The sequence below is a fragment of the Protopterus annectens genome, chromosome 11.part0 (assembly GCF_019279795.1).
Source record: "Protopterus annectens isolate FY-2018-M chromosome 11.part0, PAN1.0, whole genome shotgun sequence".
Taxonomy (NCBI): Eukaryota; Metazoa; Chordata; order Ceratodontiformes; family Protopteridae; genus Protopterus; species Protopterus annectens.
This window is the reverse complement of record NC_056745.1, coordinates 265,847,771-265,870,705: the sequence shown is the minus strand read 5'-3', so window position 1 is coordinate 265,870,705 and position 22,935 is coordinate 265,847,771. Positions and strand designations below refer to the sequence as shown.

At 38.3% G+C, this 22,935-nt stretch overlaps 1 protein-coding gene across 2 annotated transcripts in view; it reads left to right on the top strand.

The window, feature by feature from the left end:
• Positions 1-22,935, top strand: part of LOC122815322 (protein mono-ADP-ribosyltransferase PARP12-like) — a 289,865-nt gene that overhangs the window by 234,901 nt on the left and 32,029 nt on the right. For both annotated transcript variants that reach the window (XM_044087735.1, XM_044087736.1), the window contains one exon: positions 1,987-2,092. In XM_044087735.1, coding sequence (XP_043943670.1) covers positions 1,987-2,092 — 106 coding nt within the window. The remainder of the gene's footprint in view (positions 1-1,986; positions 2,093-22,935) is intronic.

Below are 22,935 nucleotides of genomic sequence, written 5' to 3'. Positions count from 1 at the left end.
TACTGAAGCTCCACTTTCTGGCTCACTCTGATTTATCATCTCCTCCATTTAAACATTCTGCATCCCTTCCAACTGGAGGTTGAAACAATGCATTTTTCCACTGTTTTGGTTGACTCAGACATATTTTTCTGGAAATTTTGCTCTGAATCCACTTCCACCTCTGCATTCACATATGTTTCCTTCTCGACCTCTTCTCCATCTGAAAACATTTTCTCTGCTCCCAAATCACTTCAGAACATTTCTGGTAGCAATTCTACCATTTTGACGACATTCTCAACAACTTTTAGTTCAGTTTCAGCAAATGCTGAATTGGCCATGTTTTCTCCCTGTTCCTCTAGGCCGCCTCTGCATCTGGAATTAGGAGCAGGAAGTCAGTTTTGTCACATACAAACTCTTCCCCCTAGTACCAAGAGTAGGGGAAGTTCCCTGATGCCCTAGCCAAATTTTCCCTTGTAGTATAAATACCACCTCGGGTCTCCCCTTAAAGATGCTACTAGCTGAGTGGGACTAACCTGGTCAACAGTGGATGAATAGATAAATAAAAATAAATGACTGAAAGGTAGATGCAAATATTCACATGTTAGCAGGATCTAAATATAAGCACTTGTAATTAACCTAGTCTGCCAGTGGTTTTAAGAATAACAGAAACACATTTCAGCTGTAGTTACTGATAAAAAGAGTTCTAACAGCTGTTCATCTTCCAGAGTCATATAATTTATGGTCTGTGCATGTATTTATAGACTTCTGTCATTGTGTAACTAAGCACACCACATTTTGAAGCAATGTAAGATTTTGCTGACTGCACTATTGCTTTTACATCAGATGTTACACCTCTTGTAAGGTATTGTAAATTGTTTTTTTTTTCTTTCCCAGAGCGTTCTATGTGTTTTCAGCATTTCTGTGGTAAAACGAGACTTACGGTATTTTAAAAATTAAATGCAGTATCCCTGGATATTCAGTGAATTTACAGAAATCATTCTTTAAACACACACTGTGCTTAGCCTTTGTGTTGCGCCTGGCATATACGTATCCTCTCAAATCATGAAGTACCTTGTTTAGGTGTATCAACTAAAGTTACCTCCTATTTCCCCATTAAAATAATCAGTATAAATGAGCATCTCTGCAGATATCTGCCTACGCTGTTGGTGTTATTGTACAATAGTTCTGTGAACTTGGAGCAAGTATTATAAGAGATATTTATCTGTGGGAGAAACTAACCCTCAGACTGTAAAACATTATGGGAAATTAAAACAACACTGTTGTAATTTAAAACTTAATTTATGATACTGTTATGTGACTAGCAGTTGCTAAGACAATAGTTTATGCAGTAGTTTAAAATGACTCATTATGTCAGTAAGTTTTTCTTTATAGAGGGACCGCAAGTGTTACAAATGCAAAAGAAATGCTGGGCCAAAATGGAAAGTCATTTTACAGTTATGATACTTGTCATTCTAAAACTATTCATTTTATGTTGAGGATTTTCGTGTAGCAAATGTTTCAAGCAGTGTTACCCCATGGTTCTGAACAATGTTTTGTCACCATGAGGCTTAAACTGTCCAATATCTGTTAGTGCACAAATAATGAAACAAAGATCTCAAACTGTTTGTTGGTGATATGAGAATATTTACTCATCTCCACCCAAGTTAGCCAGCTTTGTTGCAAGGATATGAGCAAAATGGATTCTCCATACTCCTCCTGCCATAATTTTCTCTAAACCTGCCTTTCATCCATTTCATATAGCTAATGGCCATACAAGTATCTAAAATCAGAAAGTTCTTTCAAGTAAAACGCTCCTTAGACTTTCAATGATACTTGCCTTATGCATTGGCCCCAAAAGTGATTTGTATTCTGGAGCTTTCTCCTGGGTCACCATTATAGAGAGATTGAGATTAATCTAGTTAAAAACTGCAAATAAAGTATATGCTGACAAGCTGTGGACAAGACAGTCAGAGTAACTGCAATTATATTCTGTATTCTTCACCACAGGTTTGCCCACTTTCATGTTGCTCCTTTATCAACTGCTACAACTCCAAGGTCAGCAGTCTGGCAGTTCGAAGGGAATACTGGGAAATGGTACAACTTCAAACACAGGGTAAGAGAATAATAGTACAGCACCCCAAGTAATGAACAGCCTTTATCACTTTTCTCCTTATAAATCTACAGATGTCTGGATATAACCATTTACACTGGTAGAACTGACACATTTAAGTGTTAACTTCCTTCAAAATGTTTTAAACACCTTTTTAAGATATGTGATATGTGTTTCTGAACATAATCTGTTTGGAGGAAGGGTGGCTCACATGACACTTAAAACCGACAGCTCCACCTTTTCCAGTTATGGTATTTTATTGATTATATTGACCATTCCCTACATCAGCTATTCCTAACCTGTGGTACGCATACCCCCAGGGGTACGTGCTTGGTTGTTTAGGGGTACATGAGAAAAAATTAATAATGGCGGAAAAGGTTTTTTTTATACCAAAAAAAATCCCACATTAGGCACTTTCACTATTATAGAACATACTTCCCATACACAGGAAGTCTGTCCTATGATAGTAAAAGTGCCTAATGTATTTAGCAGTTATTCTGATATTAACTATAAAGTAAGAAGAAGGTTGTGTGTCTGTGCTGTGGGACTGTGGCACACACAGGAACTCTGTGCGAAAGTGCCTATCATATTTAGGAGGGTTTGCACATCTTAGGAAAAGAAACAACAACAGAAGAAAGGTAAGAACAATGCCTTAACATCTTCAGATAACCAATGACAGTCTACACACTGTCACCACATTTGCAGCAAGATGTGAAACCTAAAATAAAGCGTAGATTTTTGGGATGGGGACCAGAAATATAAACTACTTTCTGGTTGACTGCTGTCCTTTTAAACCTCTCCCTTTGACTCATCCACTTTATGTTCTTGCTGTTCTTCATTTGCACCATCCTCAGTCTTTGCTTTGGCTAGCCACCTGACCTGTTACACAACAGTGGGGAACCATGAAAAATCTCCTTGCATTATACCTCTGGCTCGCACATTATAAATGTACGCAGTTAAAAAAATAATAGCCTTCTTTGGAGTATAGGTATATCCTGTAAAATATAGTGGCTTAAAGTGCTACATTTAAAGTTGGAGACCTGAGTTTGCATCCCACCAGTAATGACTGGGCTCTCGGTGACCCTAAGTTAGTTACTTACACGCTTTGTCTTTTTGGATCTACACTAGAAAATGTTTCAGTGATGCAAGATTACTGGATTCCAAAAAAATGCAATTGCGTCATTTATACATAACGTTTGGGCTGTAACGGGAGGAAAGGCATTTCCACTTGTTGGAAGATGTATTCTGGATATTTTCCTGTACTGTATTGAAGGAAAGAATATGAAAGTACACATGACTGTAGTGGTCTAAATACCCTCAGAGTTTAGAGCAATTGCAGTAGTGTGGCTATAGCAGATATCTGTGTAGCTAGACAGTATGACATATAGCGGCAGTATCAGAAATTGAGGACTGAAATGTTTTTAAGCCATGGATTGTGCAAATGAAAAATGTTGCACACCTTGGAGTAGTAGTTCATTTTTTTTTAACTCTGAATAGAGGAGTACACCCAGTGTCACATGTGGCAGTGTACTTTACTTCAGTTTTTTTTGAGAAATGCTGTAGCACCAATTCTTTTCCAATTATGTTTCTTTCTGAGGGATATGGCTTCCTTCTGACTTACCCCTGAGCTTGTACTACTGTTTCTTTATGGAAATGTTTGCTTTTAATGGGGAGGCAGTAACTCTGTTTTAAGGTTCTGTGTATTTTTGTAGCTCTGTCTTGAAATGGGGTGCCAGTTGAATGTCTTGATAAGAGTGCTTTGAGGGGTCAGTGAATCAAGGTAAACAACAACAATTTTTCTGTCATTTGAGTAGGTATGAGTTAGAAATAGAGTGCAGTGCGATTATAGCATAACAATGTTCTAACTTGGGTGTGATGAGCATGTTCCTTAATAAGACCAGTCTGTTGGAGGGAAATAAAAGATAAAACTTGAAGCAAAACAATGACTGACTGAGTTAATATTTCATTATACTATTATGTTGTGTATACTTGGAGCTTTTCCCTCTGCATCTGGTGTAAGTGAGCTTTGCCCAGTTAGACCCATTGTTCAACAAATAGTATGAAATGCATTGGAACCTGCCAAAGAAATCAAATTTACTGGAGGCATGAGGTTGCATTTGCCAGACGAAGCACATGCTCATGGCTTAGCGTTAGGCGGCTTTCATATATAGATATATATATATATATATATATATATATATATATATATATATATATATATATACACACATATATATACATGGGTCCACTTTGTAATTTCGAAATACTGAAATCCCGAATTTCAGTATTTCGAAATTACATACTCGAAATCACATAATCATGAAAACACAGAAGTGCGAAATTCAAAATCCCGAAGCACGGAGATGTTGAATTTCGTGCTTCTAGTGGTGTGGTGTGGTGTGTGAATGGATGGATGGATGTTTAGGTAAGTATGTATGTGTATGTGTATTCGTTAGGGGCTTTAGTGTGTGTCAGTGTGTGTTGTGACTGTGATCTGTGTGTGTGTGAGGGATTGTGAAATGTGTAGGTGTGAGTTTCCTTTGTGTGTCTGTGTGATCTCGGAGTTAGTATATTTAAGTAGGGGGGTGTGGGGGGTGCAGCCCCCCCATGGAGGGTGCAGGGGTGCTTGCCCTCCTGCTTATCTGTAGTGTAGGATTATTTGTTTGATTGTGAGGGGAAGTTGTGTGTATGTGTATGTGTGTGCTATAAGTGTATTGCGTGTCCATGATTTTAAATTCCGCAGTTATGGGGGTTTCGGTATTTTGTAAGTCTGCAAAGCTGAAATTCTGGATTTCAGTATTTCAGGATTACAAAGTGTATATATATATATATATATATATATATATATATATATATAATATAGTTTCACTTTATAATCTCAAAATACTGAAATATCGAATTTCAGTATTTCGAGACCATAAAGTTGAAGTTTGAAAATAGCAAAACGTCATAACCGTGAATCCAGAAATGTTGAATTCACGGTTATGGTGTTCCGGTACGTGACGTGGGATGTACTGTGTGCATGATATATGGTTTAGTGTGTGGATTTGGCTGGAATTTCAGGTGACTATTTTGTAAGGGTTTTGTGTAGGTGTTTGAGTGTATGTGAGTGTGTTTGGAAGTTGTAGGTGTGGGTTAGTGTTGAAAGTGGTGGTGTTTGTATATATGTGATGTGTGCGTGTGCGAGGGGACTGTAGAGTGTCTAGTGGTGAGTTTGCTGTCTTTTAATGTTTGATGCGATCTCAGAGTTAGTATATATAAGTAGTGGGGGTGTGCAGCCCCCCATATGGGGGGTGCAGGGAGCTTGCCCCCTGCTTATTTGTAATGTAGGTTTGTTTATTTGTGTTTCTGTTTGTGTGTGTTTCGTTTGTTTGTTGTGTGGGTAGGATGGTGTATGTGTTGTGTGGTGTATGGTGTGTTTATGTATGCGATTTTTACATTCACGGTTTTGGGGTATCGGCATTTTGAACATTCGACTTTATAGTTTCAAAATACTGAAATTCGATATTTCAGTATTTTGAGATTATAAAGTGAATACATACATATATATATATATATATATATATATATATATATATTTTTTTTTTTTTTTTTGCCCCAAGACTTACTAAATTACAATTAATATCTAATAGCTTATGTTTGATGTATTAAATTGATGAAGCTTGGAGTAACAAATGGATTCATGAAAACTTTAAAAAAGACCTATGCAAAATAAGAGTGTAGTCATTCCAGCTTGTATTCCTTTTATTCTCTGTAAGCTGTGACATCCTTATTTGGTACTGTATTTATCAGTGAAAAGTTCACACTGTTTATATTTTTAGTAATTTAGGTTTGCCTGAGATCTTAATGTTGTAATAGTGTTGGTATGTACAGCAGAAACTTTTTATTTCTTTGCTTTCATGAAAGTTTTGTTCACAATTGCATTAAAATCAGAAAGAAGAAAGTAAATAAAATCAAATACACACAGTAATGTGTATGAGATGAGACCAGGCATTGAACTGCCATGGCTACATGGCTTCTGGAAGTAAAAAGTGTTGATAAATCTTAAGATGGTAGCATAGCAACAGCAGATGGTTGGTTGCTTATGGTCAGTCTGCATTCTATATTCTAGATTGTTCTCAGTTAGTGAAGCTGCCTAGTTTAAAGATGTGGGATTCAAAAAAGTGCATGTCATGTTGTTAAAAGTCTGACATGGTAAACATTTCTAAAGTGCAGTGTGCTTAGATCCTCAGTATTTTAATGTGGAATTCATTATTTTGCCTGTGCTGCTGGCATTGATAATGTAACATAGACAATGTATTCTTCAAGGGCAGCAGACACTGAATTTGTAGATGAAACACTGAAATATAAAATTATTTATTAACAGTAACCTTTTCATTAGTTGCAGATCTCTTTAATGTGGAATTCTTCAGATGAATTTTACTTCTGCAGAGATTGTGCATTGACTGATTTGAAAGCAGCCCAAACTTAAACTTTATCCTCCACTGGCCAATGCATTTTCTTTGAATGTGGGTTTCAGTGCTGCTTCAGTGAATGTGAGTTTCAAAGGCAGAGAAGTTTTTATGCTAAGTCTGTTTTCATTGTGAGACTGTATTGCTTTGTTTAGCAACTATCAGTGTTTGTGCTATAAAAATCAAAATAAAATTTTTAAATTAAATCCAAATATCTGTAATCATTGTAGAAGTAAAGCAGAAAACCATATGCACACTGAGAGTTTTGAACAGAGAGATAGCCAAGTAATGGGAAACTGGAATAGCTGTGATGGGGAGGCAAAATTACATGCAAAAAATATGAGGGGTACAATTTAGGGAAATGGACTGCCAAGGGGTCTGCAAGTCAAAAAAGGTTGGGAACTGGTGCCCTATATGATTAACATGATGGTTGTTACTAAGATCTAAAAGGTAGTGGTGAAAATGCCAAAATAAAACTATTCTTCTGAGTGTAAGCACACAAATTAATATATGAGGGCGCCCAACTTTTAGTCTTAGAAACATTATACAATCAACAGTCTACTTACAATGACCTGAAAGCAGCCCTTTACTAAGAACTTGCCTGAAAATGGATTTAAAGTAATGTTGTACAATCAAATATTAATACAAGGAGAGGCAAAATCTTATAAACTACAAACAAATAACAGGAGTAAAGTATATTTACAAAAAGGGAAAAATAAATAATATGCCCAGCCTAATTTAGGCTGTAAAATACATTATATTAATATGTACAGCTACATGTAAGAAATTTTCCCTTAACAGGCTTGGAAACAGCTCATGAAGAGGAATTGACATAATGAATATGAAGGAACGTGCCAATATAAAAAAATACAAGGGTGTCTAAGATACTTTAGATCATTTGATAACATAGAAATTATAGACTGTGAAAATAGAAAAAGATCATTTAATATGATAATGGTGGTGAGAGAGTGGTTAGTAACAATAAAACAAGGCAAAAAGAGAGAGACCTCCAAGATGGTTGCACACTGATCAACAGCTTAATTTCAGCTCTCATAGTTTGAAAAAAGTAAAACTGAGAGATAATGACCAGTAACTGCCAGTTTTAGTAAATTCAGTTACTGGCTAGTAAGTACACTGCCTGGATGCCAGCAAAGAAGAAACTTAGAGAGCCTGAAAGAAAATCAATTACAAAAGGTGAAGAGAAAACACCGACTGGGAAGAATCCTGCAGCTGTTTAGCAAAAAGCAGTTCAGGCTTCAGCTTTGGTACAAGACATGGCTTCCAACAATTTAGAGGAAAAAAATAAGTCAGATGTGCTCAGGGCTGATTAAAATAACTGAAACACTGAAGGTATATATCAACTCAAATAACCAAAGGTTAGAAAAATGGAAGAAGCATTAAATAACTATTCAGATGACCTGATTAAACTGCAAAAATCAGAGGATGAAATGAAGAAAAGTCTGGCTGAGTATGAGACTGCTCAAGAAGAGCTATTTCAAAAATGGCAGAGTTAGAGTACAGAACATGCAGAGCAAACCTGAGATTTTCTGCTGTGCCAGAGAAACTGAAAGGAACAGACTGTACAATTTGTTTTTATTAAAGCACAAATAAGCATCTAGATTATTATTTAATGGCAGAATTTATTCATTTTAAGGGTACATCATATGCATGCTGCAAACCTGGCCATGAGAAGACAGCCAAGACTCATATATTAGTAAGATGCAATCATACCAGCAAAAAGAGTTGATTCTGACAGAATAGATTTTTCATTATACACCAGGCAGAAGAGAAACAAATGTATCCCAGCAATCAGGAAATGTCAAAAGACAAGTATGAGATTCAAGCTGATGTATCCATCTGTCTTCAGAATATTTTTTCCTATAGGATCAAAGTCATTTGACATAAAACAAGCTAAGGAGGAAGCACAAAAGCTTGTCCAAGAAAAAGTGAGCCATCAAACAGAAGGGTTAGGGCTAGATAATAAAGCTAATAGAGAGACTTTGCCAGTGAAACCTTTTCAATGTTCCAAAAATCCACAAAAATGAAAAACCAGGGAGTAATACCATGCCACAGAGACAGAGATGAAGCTTTCCAATTCACTCCAGCAAGGAAAGTCTTTTTATTCCACTTTATGAAAATGGTTTTTATAAGCGCTTTTATTTTAATCTACATAAAACTTCTTCAGATACATATAAAACATATAATAGCTTGGATTTAAATACCATTTGCTACATTCCAGACCATGCCCATTACTAAACAGACTACTTAACCTTAAAGTCATATCCCTCACCATATATTAGATCTATACATAATATAGACAGGTATTTTACAATCCACTTAATGCACATACAAAATTATTTTATTTAGTGTGACTTTAGAAGTCAGCAGCTGAGGGCAGCTGTACATTTTTTTCTTATGTTTCCATGGAGACAAGCTTAGTACAAGTCCAAACAATTAAAGCCAGTGCATTTTTTAAAGCTAAAAGCTCATGTTTTGTGAAAACATACAATAATATAAGAAAAGAACAGACACCAATTAATGTAAGTAGGAGTTCAGGCAGTAACATGCTTCTTTGGATAATCTTCATTTTAGGTTTGGTAATACTTGTGGTTGCAGCTGTCATTCTGGGACAGTTGCTCTTATCAGGAGGGTTAAACTTCATTATTTGAATATGTATATAGTTTTGCTTGTTTGTTTGATTGTTTGTTTTAAGTCAGTAGGTTATGGGAGTTGCCTGTGGTGTTTGTTTTTTTGTTTGAGGGTTTTCATTAAAATAAAAAGTCTTTAAATGTGACACAGGTTCAAGTGGCGATGACAAGAAACAGTTGTATAAAAGACCAACTTGTCCAACATTAGTGTGTGCATGTAACACAAAAGCTGGAAATAGCCATTTGAAAAAGCTATCCATATTATTTTGGAACATGAATGCCCCCCCCCCCAAGTTTAGACAAAAAGAAAATAGTATTAAATTATATTAAAAAATGCAAAGTACAAATAACAGTGTTATAGGATACACCTTTGGAAAGAAGTAAGCAGGTGAATTTGATAAAGAAAGGATTTTGGGATGGATATTTAGCAGAGTGTCAGGGACAAAGGAAAAGGGGAGTACTTATACTAACTGATAGAGGAGCACCAGTAGTGATAGAAGAGGAAAAATAAAATAATAATCGTAGATTCATGGAAGTAAGAGGCTACTGGCAAGGAAGAATGAATGTTTGTGTCTTTCAGCTCTTCCCAGTTAGGGGTCGCCACATTGACAGTTGATTTTTACGTACCGGCTTGCCAGGCCTGACGCACAACCTTCAACGAAGGTACGCCCATTCACGCATGTCTCCATGCAGAAGACACTCTATCTGAGAATCGAACCGGACAGCGTCTTACTGTGAGGCAACAACGCTACTGCAGCACCACCACCGTGGGTCCAAGGAAGAATGAATACACTGGCATATATTTATAGTCCACCTAAAACTGCTATTACAGTGCTTAAGAAGATTTGGGAAGAATTAATCAGCTTTCAACAGGTAATATTACTTATAGTGAGGAAGGAAATTTGATTTGCAACAGTGAGGATGTATTTGGGCGTCACAGCAAGGAAAATATAACAAAAGAAGGTATATTTTTGAAGTAATTTATGAAAGTCTTTTTTGTATGGAAGACATAAATTTAGCAGTAGAAACTCAGAAAGAATTTACATATTATTCCCCAAGGTATAATAACTGGGCTAGACTAGACAGATATTATATTTCACAGGAACATGTGCATTTAATTGAAAGCTTTGACACACATCCACTAAGTATTTCAGATCACGCACCAAGTGCAACTAAAATAAAAATGCAGGATAATGACATATAAATGAGACACTGGCACTTCCCAACCTACCTACCTACCTGTTAAAAAGAGAGGAATTTAAGGAATGGGTAGTGGAAATTATTTGAGAGTGATTAGGGAAGGTAGAAGTTTCTTCTGACGTTAAAGCTAGTGACTAGGATAAAATGAAAGTGGATTTTAAAATAGGTTAGAAATAAAGAAAAAGAGATACAATTAAATAACAGATCTTATTTAGAGGGGCTGGCAAAGGTTAAAGTGTTATAGAATAAAGAGAATATGACAGAGCAAGGAAGAGGTGTAACTGCAGAGCTCTAAAGATAAAAAAAGGAAGAATTTGGAATATGGATGAGTTTTAAAAAAATGCTGTTAAGAAACTGTGTTTTTTTTATTTTTTTTTTGATACTCCAGAGCACAAAACCTTTTAGCACTATGACTTAGGCAACAGAAAGTTGTTGCCAAACTTAGGGAGCCTATAACAAGAAAAATAACCAGATATTCTATAGCGGTATTACAGACAGGATCTCCTTGGAACAGTTCTCTCCATAGAAAGTGAGCTATTCCCCTTTATAAATGATAGTGCAATCTTAAAGTTAGTGCACATAAAAAACAGGGGGGGATGGAGGTGCCGGCGGGTCTTGCCCCTGAAAAAGACTTATTTTTAGATATTTACAGGCTCTTGGTGTCTTCACTAACAAGTTAAGATAAAACATCTTTGCCTAGTGGCTCAGACGGGCTGTCTTATCAGTAACTTAAAATCATCCAGGTTGTTGTTAAGGGTTTATCTGTCAACAAATAAATGTTTCACCTGCTTTTAATTGGGAACCACATATTGCCATTGTTTGTTTAGACTGCTTCTAGAAAGATTCCCTAGAGGCAAAATTATATAGTCATCTATAATATTCACTAGATGTTGTGAAAGTTGTTAAAAGGTATAATTTCTGCCTCTCTCAGCTCTACAGTTCTCTCCAGGTGACACCACCAAATCCTCTCATTTCTTCTTCAGTGTAGCTGCATCAGTGCTATCCTGCCCTTATGCCAGATGACAATAAATAAATGGTCGCTATTTTTCTATTTCTTTGAGCTTTCAGTACTAACTTGTCAAAGTCTACTGTAGTTGACCTAATGTCTGTGCTTACTAGTCATGTTCTGTTGCTACCAACTCGCTGGTTTCAGGTACTATAATGTTACTGATTTTTTTCTTTTCTTTTTCTATAGCCTTCTTTTTCTTTATCTGCACTAGCATTACACTTCTACCCATATACTTCTCAATGTGTCCAGATTTTCTCAGAATAACCATATTTTTGCCTCATATTTTTGGTTTGTTGATCATAATTTTTTTTGTTTTCTAGCAAATCACTGTGGATTGAGGTCACTAAATAATAACATACACTTGCGTTTCAGAATTCATATCCTTCAAAAAAATATATAACACAAATCCTGTTACTCCTGCAAATTTCTAAGTTTAGAAAAGAAAAATTTAAACGTGATCCCTATTTTGAGCCTTTGCCCCCCCCCCCCCATTATTTTAGGCTTTGTCCAAATTTCTTGCACTAACAAGATGAGTGCTATGGGTGGTGGTAACCAGATAACATTTGGTCTGAAAAGTAGTAGCATTTTGCTCAGTCTCTGAGGAAGTTCAGTAATTGAACTCTATGACAAGTCTTGTTAGTGAGGAAGTGAGGCTACCCACTTTTTTCATCCAAAGGCTGAAAGGGAATTCTCACTACAGTGCAGATTTTTTGGGATGTCCAAGGAAGATAGATAGCATTATCAGAATGTGAGTGCAGGCTGTGTCGGGTGGTGACTTTTTGTCAATGTACCAGCTAGGTACAGAAAGAATTCTAAATTAATAATTTTTAACATTACTAGATAGAAGAAGGGATTTGTGTGTCCTTTAATGGACAGTTTGCTTTTTTGCATACTGAATACAAGTGATTGTTTTGACTCCTTTTTAGTTCTCTTTGCTATATTTAGACCTGCAACACTTGTAACGCACTAAAGTAACATTGGCTATGGTGTAGAACTCTGAACAGGGGCTAAAATGATGAACGTATGCATACTGTTTGAGGTTCTTTGAAGTAGGTTATTGGTAGACCTTATTTATGCTGGGTTAGGAGAATGGCCTTACAGTTGCTGTTCTGCCTTTGGGATGGTGGAACATGTGGGACATGAGAGATTCCCTGCTCAGTAAATGAGTTTATTGACTTTACATTTTGTAATTTCTAAATGACAGTCAAAGCCAGCCATAACCCTAGGCACTTATAATAAGTTGCGGTATCAAGTTAGATACCTACAGAGTGCATCACCCCTTTCACATGACTGCACTATTAACTTTATACAGCTGGAAACTACTGCACAAAAATTGAAACTTTCACATGTCAGTAGTTGTAGTAGCCCAGACTGCTCTGTAGCACTGCAGCAACTCTGATTACTCTGAATGGCTATCCATAAGGCCTATACTCTTTGAATAAACTATCCTTTTTAGTCTTTTTTGTTTCAGTAGCTCAAAGAAACCCCTTCTCATAATGTTGGGGGTCAAAAAAACATATTGCCAACTTTTTATCTTAATCTCCTGCATAGCTACATTCTACCCTCTTAATAAGAACCTTACCCCTTTTGGTGACCTCATGCTGCCAGCTCTCTTTCTGGTCTTCACTTATGCTTTTGTCATACTTCTTTATACCTTTCGGATTACTAATCTCCTGTTTTAATGTCTAACCCTTTGATAGCCTCTCCCTTTTTTCTTTTCCTCCTTCCCCTTGTCTATTTCCATTCCCTCAACCTCTACCCTAAGCCATCTTGCTTACCCTGCCTTCAAATACCCCTGCTCTTCTTACTCCCTATTCTGTTTCACAGAATGTCTCTTTTACTGGATAATAACCTTATGTAATAAGCAGGGTACTTGCTAAGTTAAATATACCCCACTACACTGCCCTGTATTCCTGTACAGAGACATCTGCTGTAGAAGTACTCTATTTGTGATACAGCCCTGTCCAGGTTTGCTGTGCCAAAATGTGAATGATGGGTCTTATACTTCAACCTGTGCAGTATGGCCCCAGTTGTATCTGGTGATGTGTGCCTTTATACCTGATCCCATCTACTTATTATAAACTTGCCTTTGCATTCCATCATATGCTGATGGGATAGAGCCCAGGAGTCTAAGAATCATCCATATTTCTGCCAGGACTGTGAAGAGTACCCATGTTAGAAGTGTGAGAAGAAACAGTATTTGGAATGTAAGAGTAACAGTACTAGAAATGTGAAGAGTACCCATGCTAGGCGTGTGAAGAGTACTTATGCTAGACGTATGAAGAATAACAGTACTTGGAGTATAAAGACTACGTGGAGTGTGAAGAGTAACAGTACTTGGAGTGTGAAGAGGGATCCCTTCACAACATCTAATACTTATATTATTGAATCTGACTTCATCAAACTGACTTTATTGAATTTTCATTATATCGAACTCCAGGAACAAAGAAAATTAACCCTGGGAAAGGAACCACTTGGCCACCATGGTGAACTTTGCCCTTCCTCCACTATAGTGTGATGTCAGAGTTGGCATATTTAGTTAGTGGGCGTGGAGAGAAGCCCCCAACTTGGAAGGTTTTTTTGTTTTGTTGTTTGTTGTTTTGTCCTGGTGGTTGAGTGGTTCCTTTCCTGGGGTTTGTTTTTGTTCCAGGAGTTCAATATAATGAAGATTCAACAAAGTGGGTTCATTGAAATCGGATTCAATAATGTGAGAATTTGATGTTTTGAAGTAGACCTGTGAAGAGACACAGTACTTGGAATATGGTGAGTACCAATATGAGAGCCACAGTTGTGAGCTGCCACTTGCAAACCCGATGTTGTAGTAATGCCTGAAGCATCACAGTAAGTTACCAAAGCTGAATTCTTGAGTTTTCAAAAGCACCCCATTACAAAAATTCTGATTTCAAATAGCAGAAGTGCACTACAACATGTTACAGTGGATGAGAAGGTTCTCCTCTTAAACCCAAACTAAACACAATATTCTCTTGAGGTTCTGTGACTTGCAACGTTGAAACTTTAATATTACATTACAGTTGTATAGGGAAGATGGCGGATGAAGCAATCTGAGCTACAAATTTGAAACCTTTGCCAATCTTTGTCACCATCTGTAAAGCAATCCTTAAGCTAATGCTACCAACATGTGATGGGTCTTTTCTCTTCAAGAAGGGTAACAGCTCAGGTACTATTACTTCCTCTAGAAACTTTTGCTTTTACCAGTGACTGATTTTCTAAAGTAAAGTAAAACTTTGTCATTCAGACCATACTACAAAAGTGCACAGCTGGACAAAATTTAATTCCTCCAACCTCCTGAATAACATAACACAGAAATCATGTATTTAAAAAAACAGCAAAAACACGAATCATGTAAAAACAAACACAAAAACATGAATCATGTATAATAAACAAAATCACAGAAACATGGGAACAATAAACGTATACACAACAACAGCAGAGTCCCAAGAAATCATAGGCAAGAAGCTTTACCAGCCATGTTTGACTCATTCGCTGTGGCGCCCAACAGTGACCACAGTCAATCTCACCAACTGCACTATTCCATCCAAGTTCCAATCAGATCCTCTTCCAACCAAGAGAACTCAAAAAACTCAGAGCTAACTTAGGTTTCAGATCCAGATTCAAATTAAAAAAAAAAACCTGTAGACAACAGTCAGGCTTCCACTACACGAAGGCCTGAACTGACACAATCACCAACGAACACAGTCTTCCCAGTCCTCATCTACCACAATCTTCATCTCCACACCAAAAATGCTCCAAATCTCTGTTCAGTCCAGTTTCCTCCAACCAGCAAAACTGAATCTGGATCCAGCAGACAACCAAATCCATATCCATTCTCCTGCAGCTCAGCTCTCACAAAGGCCTGAATGTTCACGACCAGTCGACCACTTCACAAAGCCACCATATCAGCAATCCAAGCAGGGCACCACGGCTGCATCCAGTCACACATCCGACCACTCCGAAATCCAAACGGATTCCAAAAACAGATGACAAAAAGACATCAACCAATAAATTACTAAAGAAGACTGTCCGGGGCAAGCTCTGCTGTAGTCATATGCAGATGGCTACTTGGTCAACATTGGCCTACAGAGGTCCAAATGCCTGAAATCAGCAATGAACAGAACTGTAGTAATGTTTCCTTTTCTTCATCACCCTGCAGATTTGTTGATGTAGCTTATTTGGCACTGTATGTATACGTGTGTATTGCTGCAGCTATGTTTGTGTACAATGGGAGAAGCAGATAAACCAAAGCATTGACTTTACCTTTGGTTTCTTGTATTTATTTGATAGCCATGCAGTATGATGTTAAGTTGGTAAAATAAAATGGCTTCCAATAACCTTTTTCCTTAGACTCAAAAATCTATACTGCTGTCCCTGAGTAACTCAGGAGTAGCCACAGTCACTCATTCTTAGCAGCAGTCAGAAACTGTATCTGATTTGAGTAGCCTAGCAGCCAAAGTGTCTCACCTTACTAATACAGATTCTTATTACAAGTGTTATGGCTTGCCAGAATTAATGTTCACACCTTTTGTGCATTAAAAGTAAGTCAGACAAATTCACAACCCATCTATGAATAAGTATGCTGATTTCTATGTTCATAGGTTAATAAGTGTTTACTTGGCTAACAACCACATTGGACTTTTTAAGCCTAGCCATGCATCCAAATCTCTGACAAGTTCTGGTACCCCTGATAATTGTAGGCAAGGGCTTGAGAGATGAAACATCTACAAACAGGGGCCTAGGAGATGAACCATTTATAGGCTGCCTGTGTCCATTAGAGACATAGGTGCCAAACTAGGGATGAATTTCCTGTTCCCCATCCAACTGTTCAAGTTACACTTCACATGTATGAGGAGCCTGTTCTACAGAAGGGGTAGTCTCTGCAATACATACCCGTTTCTCCAGCACGTCCTATTTATATCACAGGCAAGGTTTAAGTCTTTAGAATGGGTAGTTCTGGTGCTGTTTGTTTTGTGGATATCAAATGGTAATGCACTTACAAACATTTGCAAGTAAATACAACTAAATGAGGCTTGCCTGACATATGGTGTGTCCTCTGTTCTATCTAGAAGAAATTGTCCCTGAATTTATACTTCCTTTTGTCTCAGCAATAGAAAAAATAATTACAAGATCAGCAAAAGTTTATGCTTTCATTCCAGACCTTCCTCAGAAATGTCCATCTTACCTACAAGTAGACCCCCATGGGTAATTATCCCTTTCCCTTGTCTTGTCCCTTCAAAAGAGTTTTAAAACAAATAGAAACAGATTCTTATAATAAAATGGTAGAAGCTACTTTAAGATATATCTGGGCTTCCTGCATTATCTGACTTATACAACCGGTGTATGAAGTGCCCTGACTCTTGGTGATGTCATTATTATTGGGTGGCTAGATACATACATGCCTTCCATATCCATGAATGCCATTGGTGCTAAACCAGAGGTGAATGTGTGACTAGACATCCATTCATCCACGTTACATCTGATTAGAGTAAGAGAAGTACTTTGCTTCACACAGAGGCAAAGACAGTTCCATAAATGTGGTACTCTCTGTGATACGTACCTGTCCCCCCAGTATATCATGTGACAGAGGCAAAGACAGTTCCATAAATGTGGTACTCTCTGTGATACGTACCTGTCCCCCCAGTATGTCATGTGACAGAGGCAAAGACAGTTCCATAAATGTGGTACTCTCTGTGATACGTACCTGTCCCCCCAGTATGTCATGTGACAGAGGCAAAGACAGTTCCATAAATGTGGTACTCTCTGTGATACGTACCTGTCCCCCCAGTATGTCATGTGACAGAGGCAAAGACAGTTCCATAAATGTGGTACTCTCTGTGATACGTACCTGTCCCCCCAGTATATCATGTGACAGAGGCAAAGACAGTTCCATAAATGTGGTACTCTCTGTGATACGTACCTGTCCCTCCAGTATGTCATGTGACAGAGGCAAAGACAGTTCCATAAATGTGGTACTCTCTGTGATACGTACCTGTCCCCCCAGTATGTCATGTGACAGAGGCAAAGACAGTTCCATAAATGTGGTACTCTCTGTGATACGTACCTGTCCCCCCAGTATGTCATGTGACAGAGGCAAAGACAGTTCCATAAATGTGGTACTCTCTGTGATACTTACCCGTCCCCCCAGTATGTCATGTGACAGAGGCAAAGACAGTTCCATAAATGTGGTACTCTCTGTGATACGTACCTGTCCCTCCAGTATGTCATGTGACAGAGGCAAAGACAGTTCCATAAATGTGGTACTCTTTGTGATACGTACCTGTCCCCCCAGTATGTCATGTGACAGAGGCAAAGACAGTTCCATAAATGTGGTACTCTCTGTGATACGTACCTGTCCCCCCAGTATGTCATGTGACAGAGGCAAAGACAGTTCCATAAATGTGGCACTCTCTGTGATACGTACCTGTCCCCCCAGTATGTCATGTGACAGAGGCAAAGACAGTTCCATAAATGTGGTACTCTCTGTGATACGTACCTGTCCCCCCAGTATGTCATGTGAAAGAGGCAAAGACAGTTCCATAAATGTGGTACTCTCTGTGATACGTACCTGTCCCTCCAGTATGTCATGTGACAGAGGCAAAGACAGTTCCATAAATGTAGTACTCTCTGTGATATGTACGTGTCCCCCCAGTATGTCATGTGACAGAGGCAAAGACAGTTCCATAAATGTGGTACTCTCTGTGATACGTACCTGTCCCCCCAGCATGTCATGTGACAGAGGCAAAGACAGTTCCATAAATGTGGTACTCTCTGTGATACGTACCTGTCCCCCCAGTATGTCATGTGACAGAAGCAAAGACAGTTCCAAAAATGTGGTACTCTCTGCGATACGTACCTGTCCCTCCAGTATGTCATGTGACAGAGGCAAAGACAGTTCCATAAATGTGGTACTCTCTGTGATGCGTACCTGTCCCCCCAGTATGTCATGTGACAGAGGCAAAGACAGTTCCATAAATGCGGTACTCTCTGTGATACGTACCTGTCCCCCCAGTATGTCATGTGACAGAGGCAAAGACAGTTCCATAAATGTGGTACTCTCTGTGATACGTACCTGTCCCTCCAGTATGTCATGTGAAAATTGCAACAAAAACTGAGGTCACTTTAGCAGGTGTTTCTGATACTATTAGACTCCTTAATATGCAATAAATCTGTCAGAATAGGGTCTGTTAATGGTCTGTATGTGAGGCAGAGGTCATCTCCCAGTACATTGTATGATATCAAAAAGAGAAACAAAACTTTGGGGCAGTTATTATAGTTTTTTATGAATTAAGCCCTTGATTTTTTTAGTGAAGAAGCACCGCAGTTATTCCAGCTGTGACAAATGTTTAAACAGGTATATACTGAAAGGGGCATTATACACAATGATTGGCCTTATATTAGGGTGCCAAGTACAGAGGAACAATTACATCCCTGGATCTGGATGCCATATCTTTCAGCATAAGCTGTGCAATAAAAAAGGACTTCCTTACAATAGTGGATACTTGGTGATCCTTTGACAGTTCATGGCCAACATAGGTTCCCAGATCTCAAGCTATGGGGTCTGTTTTCAGGGAGGTGTTGTCAATGTGAGAAGTACAAAGGGAGTCATGCTTTTCAAAGGATTATACATTTTTTGGAATTTATTTTCAGTCCATGGTTTTGGCACCAACTACTTGTTTGGGACAGGCCCACTTTTAGGGTTATGGTGTCCTCTGGGGAGTTTATAATGGCACCAGGTTTACAGACATCTGCAAATTTTGTCAGGCACAATCCCTTAACATTAGCTTTAAACTCCCAAGAATAAATGTCACGGAGAAGTGTCCCAAGGGCTGAAGTCTGGGGCACTCCACTAGTGACATGTCTTTTGGTGTGGGTAAAGTCTCACACCCTTATTTCCTGTTTTCTATTTGTGAGTCAGTTTGCTATCCATCACGTTACATAGGAGTTAAAATTTAACTAGGGAGGTTTAATAATAATGCCTGAGTGACCTTTGCAGGGTCCAGATAGGCAGTAAGCACTAATCTGCCCTTGTCCATTACAAGTCAACCAGGTTAAGTAGGCAGGACTTGCCCCTGACAAATCCAAACTGCTTTGGGTTGAGAGTCTGTAGGTCACCTGTATTCCTGTTTATTAGTTCCATAATAATCCTTTCCAGAATCTAAGATTTATGGGTCTATAGTTAGTCAGGTTTGCTGTAGCTCCACCTTTGTGCAAGGGAATGACTGTTGCTGTCCTCCTTTCAGCAGGCACAAAGCCTGTTTTTGAAGCTAATGCTGAAGAGACCCTGAAGGGAGTCTGACACTACTTGTTTTAAGTTAGCAATTAAACAGCCTGATATGTTATCTAACCCGATAGAGATGCACTGTTCTTTGCCTTGGGTAGTATCTTGAGAACTTTTTTCTTGGGAGATTTGAGGAGAGGGAAATATGTGGGTATTTGATCTGAGAATATTGAAGTTAGGCTGAAGTTAGAGCTGAATTTGTCTGCCAGTAGATTGGCTCTGTCCTCTGGATATGAGTATGTGACATTATTTACTATTAGCTCTAAGCAGTACTAGGCATTGTTTCTGATATTTCTAACAGATAAAAAAAATGCTTTGTGGTTATCTTTCACCTGTGTGGTTAGTTTTACCTAATATCTGACTTTGGTTGATTTAATCAGGATTTGGAGTTTCTTGTTTAATTTAGTAACAGCATTTTTGGCTTCTTTATTTATTTTAATTTTAAGTGCTGAGTTTTTTCTACTATGGGGTCTGTTTTTATTAGTATTCCATCACAGAGGTTTATTTTTGAATTTTACTTTGTATTTACTTCTTGGTGGAACAGATACATCTGTGCAACAATTTACATGCATAGAACATGGTAGTAAATAATTTCACGTAAACAGCAGGATCATTTAGATAGAAGGGGCTATTAAATTTAGTTAGGTAATCACTCCGTTTTAGTAGATTAGCTTTTACATAGTCTCTGAATACTGAGGCATTGGAGGATGCTTCTGGCTATGTCATATGGTGTTTATAACTGATTTATTATCTGATTTGTCCAGGGAGGAGGTTACAATAGATAAGGAGCGAAACTACCTCATACTGGTAAGGACCAAGTCAAGGATTTTGTCTCCCCTGGTTTGGACGTGGACTAACTGGGAGATTGTATTGATGAAGTCCAACAACATCTAGCCATATTTGTTTGAGGATGTATTAGTCTCCCGGCTGATGTAGGGATAGATTAAGCCTCATAGGAGAATGATGTTTGGCCTAATACTGGCTAGATAGGAGATATGGACTAAGGACATAGAGTGGGTCCTGCAGTTAGCTATGATGTGATAAATGGTGGTGTTTATAGTAGGTTGGACATGGAGAAGCTCCAATTCATTGTCATGGGTCTCAAGGTATAATTTGTTTTAAGAACATAGAGCCACCTCCACCTTTAGTACATACTACTAATATGGGGGGCCTAGACGAGTGATAGGCATTGAAGTCCCCCCGATGGAGTGCTTTTACTCGTCTTGATCCAGGTCTCAATGACAATACATATTTGTACATTTTCCAGAGTAAGTAGTGCTTGCAGCATGTGGAGTTTTATGCAAAGGCTTCTAGCATTGAGCAGCAGTATCTTAATGTTGTCCTGATTCTGTTTAGTTACTTTGGAACTTTTTGGAGACTGGCTTTGCCTAAAATGGCACAAGAGGGGTGGACAAGGTTTTAGCCTATTTATGGAAGCCTTGGGAGAGAGAGACAGACTATCCCTAACAAAACAGTTTGGACTGTCTGACATCTTTTTCAAGGCTGATATATATTGTATCTCCTTGGAATGATACTAGAATGTAATCCAATTGATGAAGTCAATTATCTTTTGATTATATTGTGGCATCACTCTTAGAAATGATAGAATACTGCTCAAGGTTAGGTTGCCCAGATAAATATTCTGAGAGCTCCATCATGTCTCTCTTCATATGGTCCTGGGAGGTATATCTCAAGTCATTTAAACCAACATGTACAATGACTGTGACATATGTATACTTGTGTTGTAGGGACTTGAGCATTTGTGTGATGTGGTGAATCCTGGTGCCTGATAGTCAACTGACAGATACCCTCTTTTTGCAGAGCCTGTTCTATGGTGCATTGGTGTGTCTCATTATGGAGTCACCTATAATGATGATATTGGTATGAGTAGTAGTTTGCCTTTCAGCTTAAGTAGTATTCCAAAACCATAATCGCATAAATTAAAAAATAAACCAAGAAAAAACTCACTGATGGATTCACCTGCATGAGATAAAATCATAGGAAGATAAATATGCAATGTCTTTGTCACTATAATAGCAACCTCCAATTAAGGTCTTAATTAAGACTTTTGGCTATCAGTATTTTACATCTCATAATTATAATTGCTTAATATTATTAGAAATTGTTTGACATAGGTTCATAGGTGTATACTAGGTCCTTTATAAGCCTATCCATCTTGCAAAAATGTGTCCCACAAGTTATATGTCTTAGAAGTTTATACGAGGTGTGATTGTTGATTATGACATGATTTACTGACTGCCTCTGTACATCAGAAGCATAAGTGCCAGACAAGGGGTGAATTTTAGATTTCCCATCCAATGGTCCAGGTCATGCCTAAGTAGGGTTAGGGAGGGACTTTGCCTCACATGGATGAGTAGCCTATTCTAAAGAATGGGAATTCTTTGAAATACATATCTGTCTCTCTAACATGACCTATTCATATCTGGTCTATATTACCTCATCAAAATGACTCTTTACCGAATACCAAGCCATCGACACCTATACAACGAAACTCAAATCAGTGAACATCGAAAGTTTTCCCAGGGAAGGAAACACTAACTCCATAGCACACCGGAACACACACCGCACTAAATCAAACCCACCCAAGTGGGGGGGATGCGTCTCTCTCACACACACACACACACACACACACACACACACACACACAAACACAAACACACACACACACACACACACACACACACACACGCACACACACACACCAACTATATGCCAACTCCATCATCACACTATAGTGAGGAAAAGGGGAAAGTTGTGGTGTTGGCCGAGTGCTTCCTTACCCTGGAAAAACTTTCCTGGTACCCAGAAGTGAATTTCGTTCTATAGGTGTCGATGGATTGGTATTCGCTGAAGATACATTTTGATAAGTTAATATAGACCCATTCATATCACAAGCAAAATTTAGGTCTTTAGCCTAGTAGTTTTGATGCTGTTTGTTTTGCGGATGTGCAATAAGTTCACCAGAGCAGGGTCCCAGGATGCCCTTCATGCCAGGCATGGACTGCCTCTCAGTAGTCCATAGCAGACAGAACTTTGAGGCAATCTGCACAGGATATTGTGTTTATGGCCTGTATTCTTTCTGTACGGAACCCTTGCAGGTACTGTAGTGGCTTCACTTGTCTGGTCAGACAAACACCAAAGGGGCACCATACTCATTGATGGGTCTGATGACATTAATATTATTTCTCTTATTTGAAGGTTTCTAGCATAAACAGTAGCAGAAA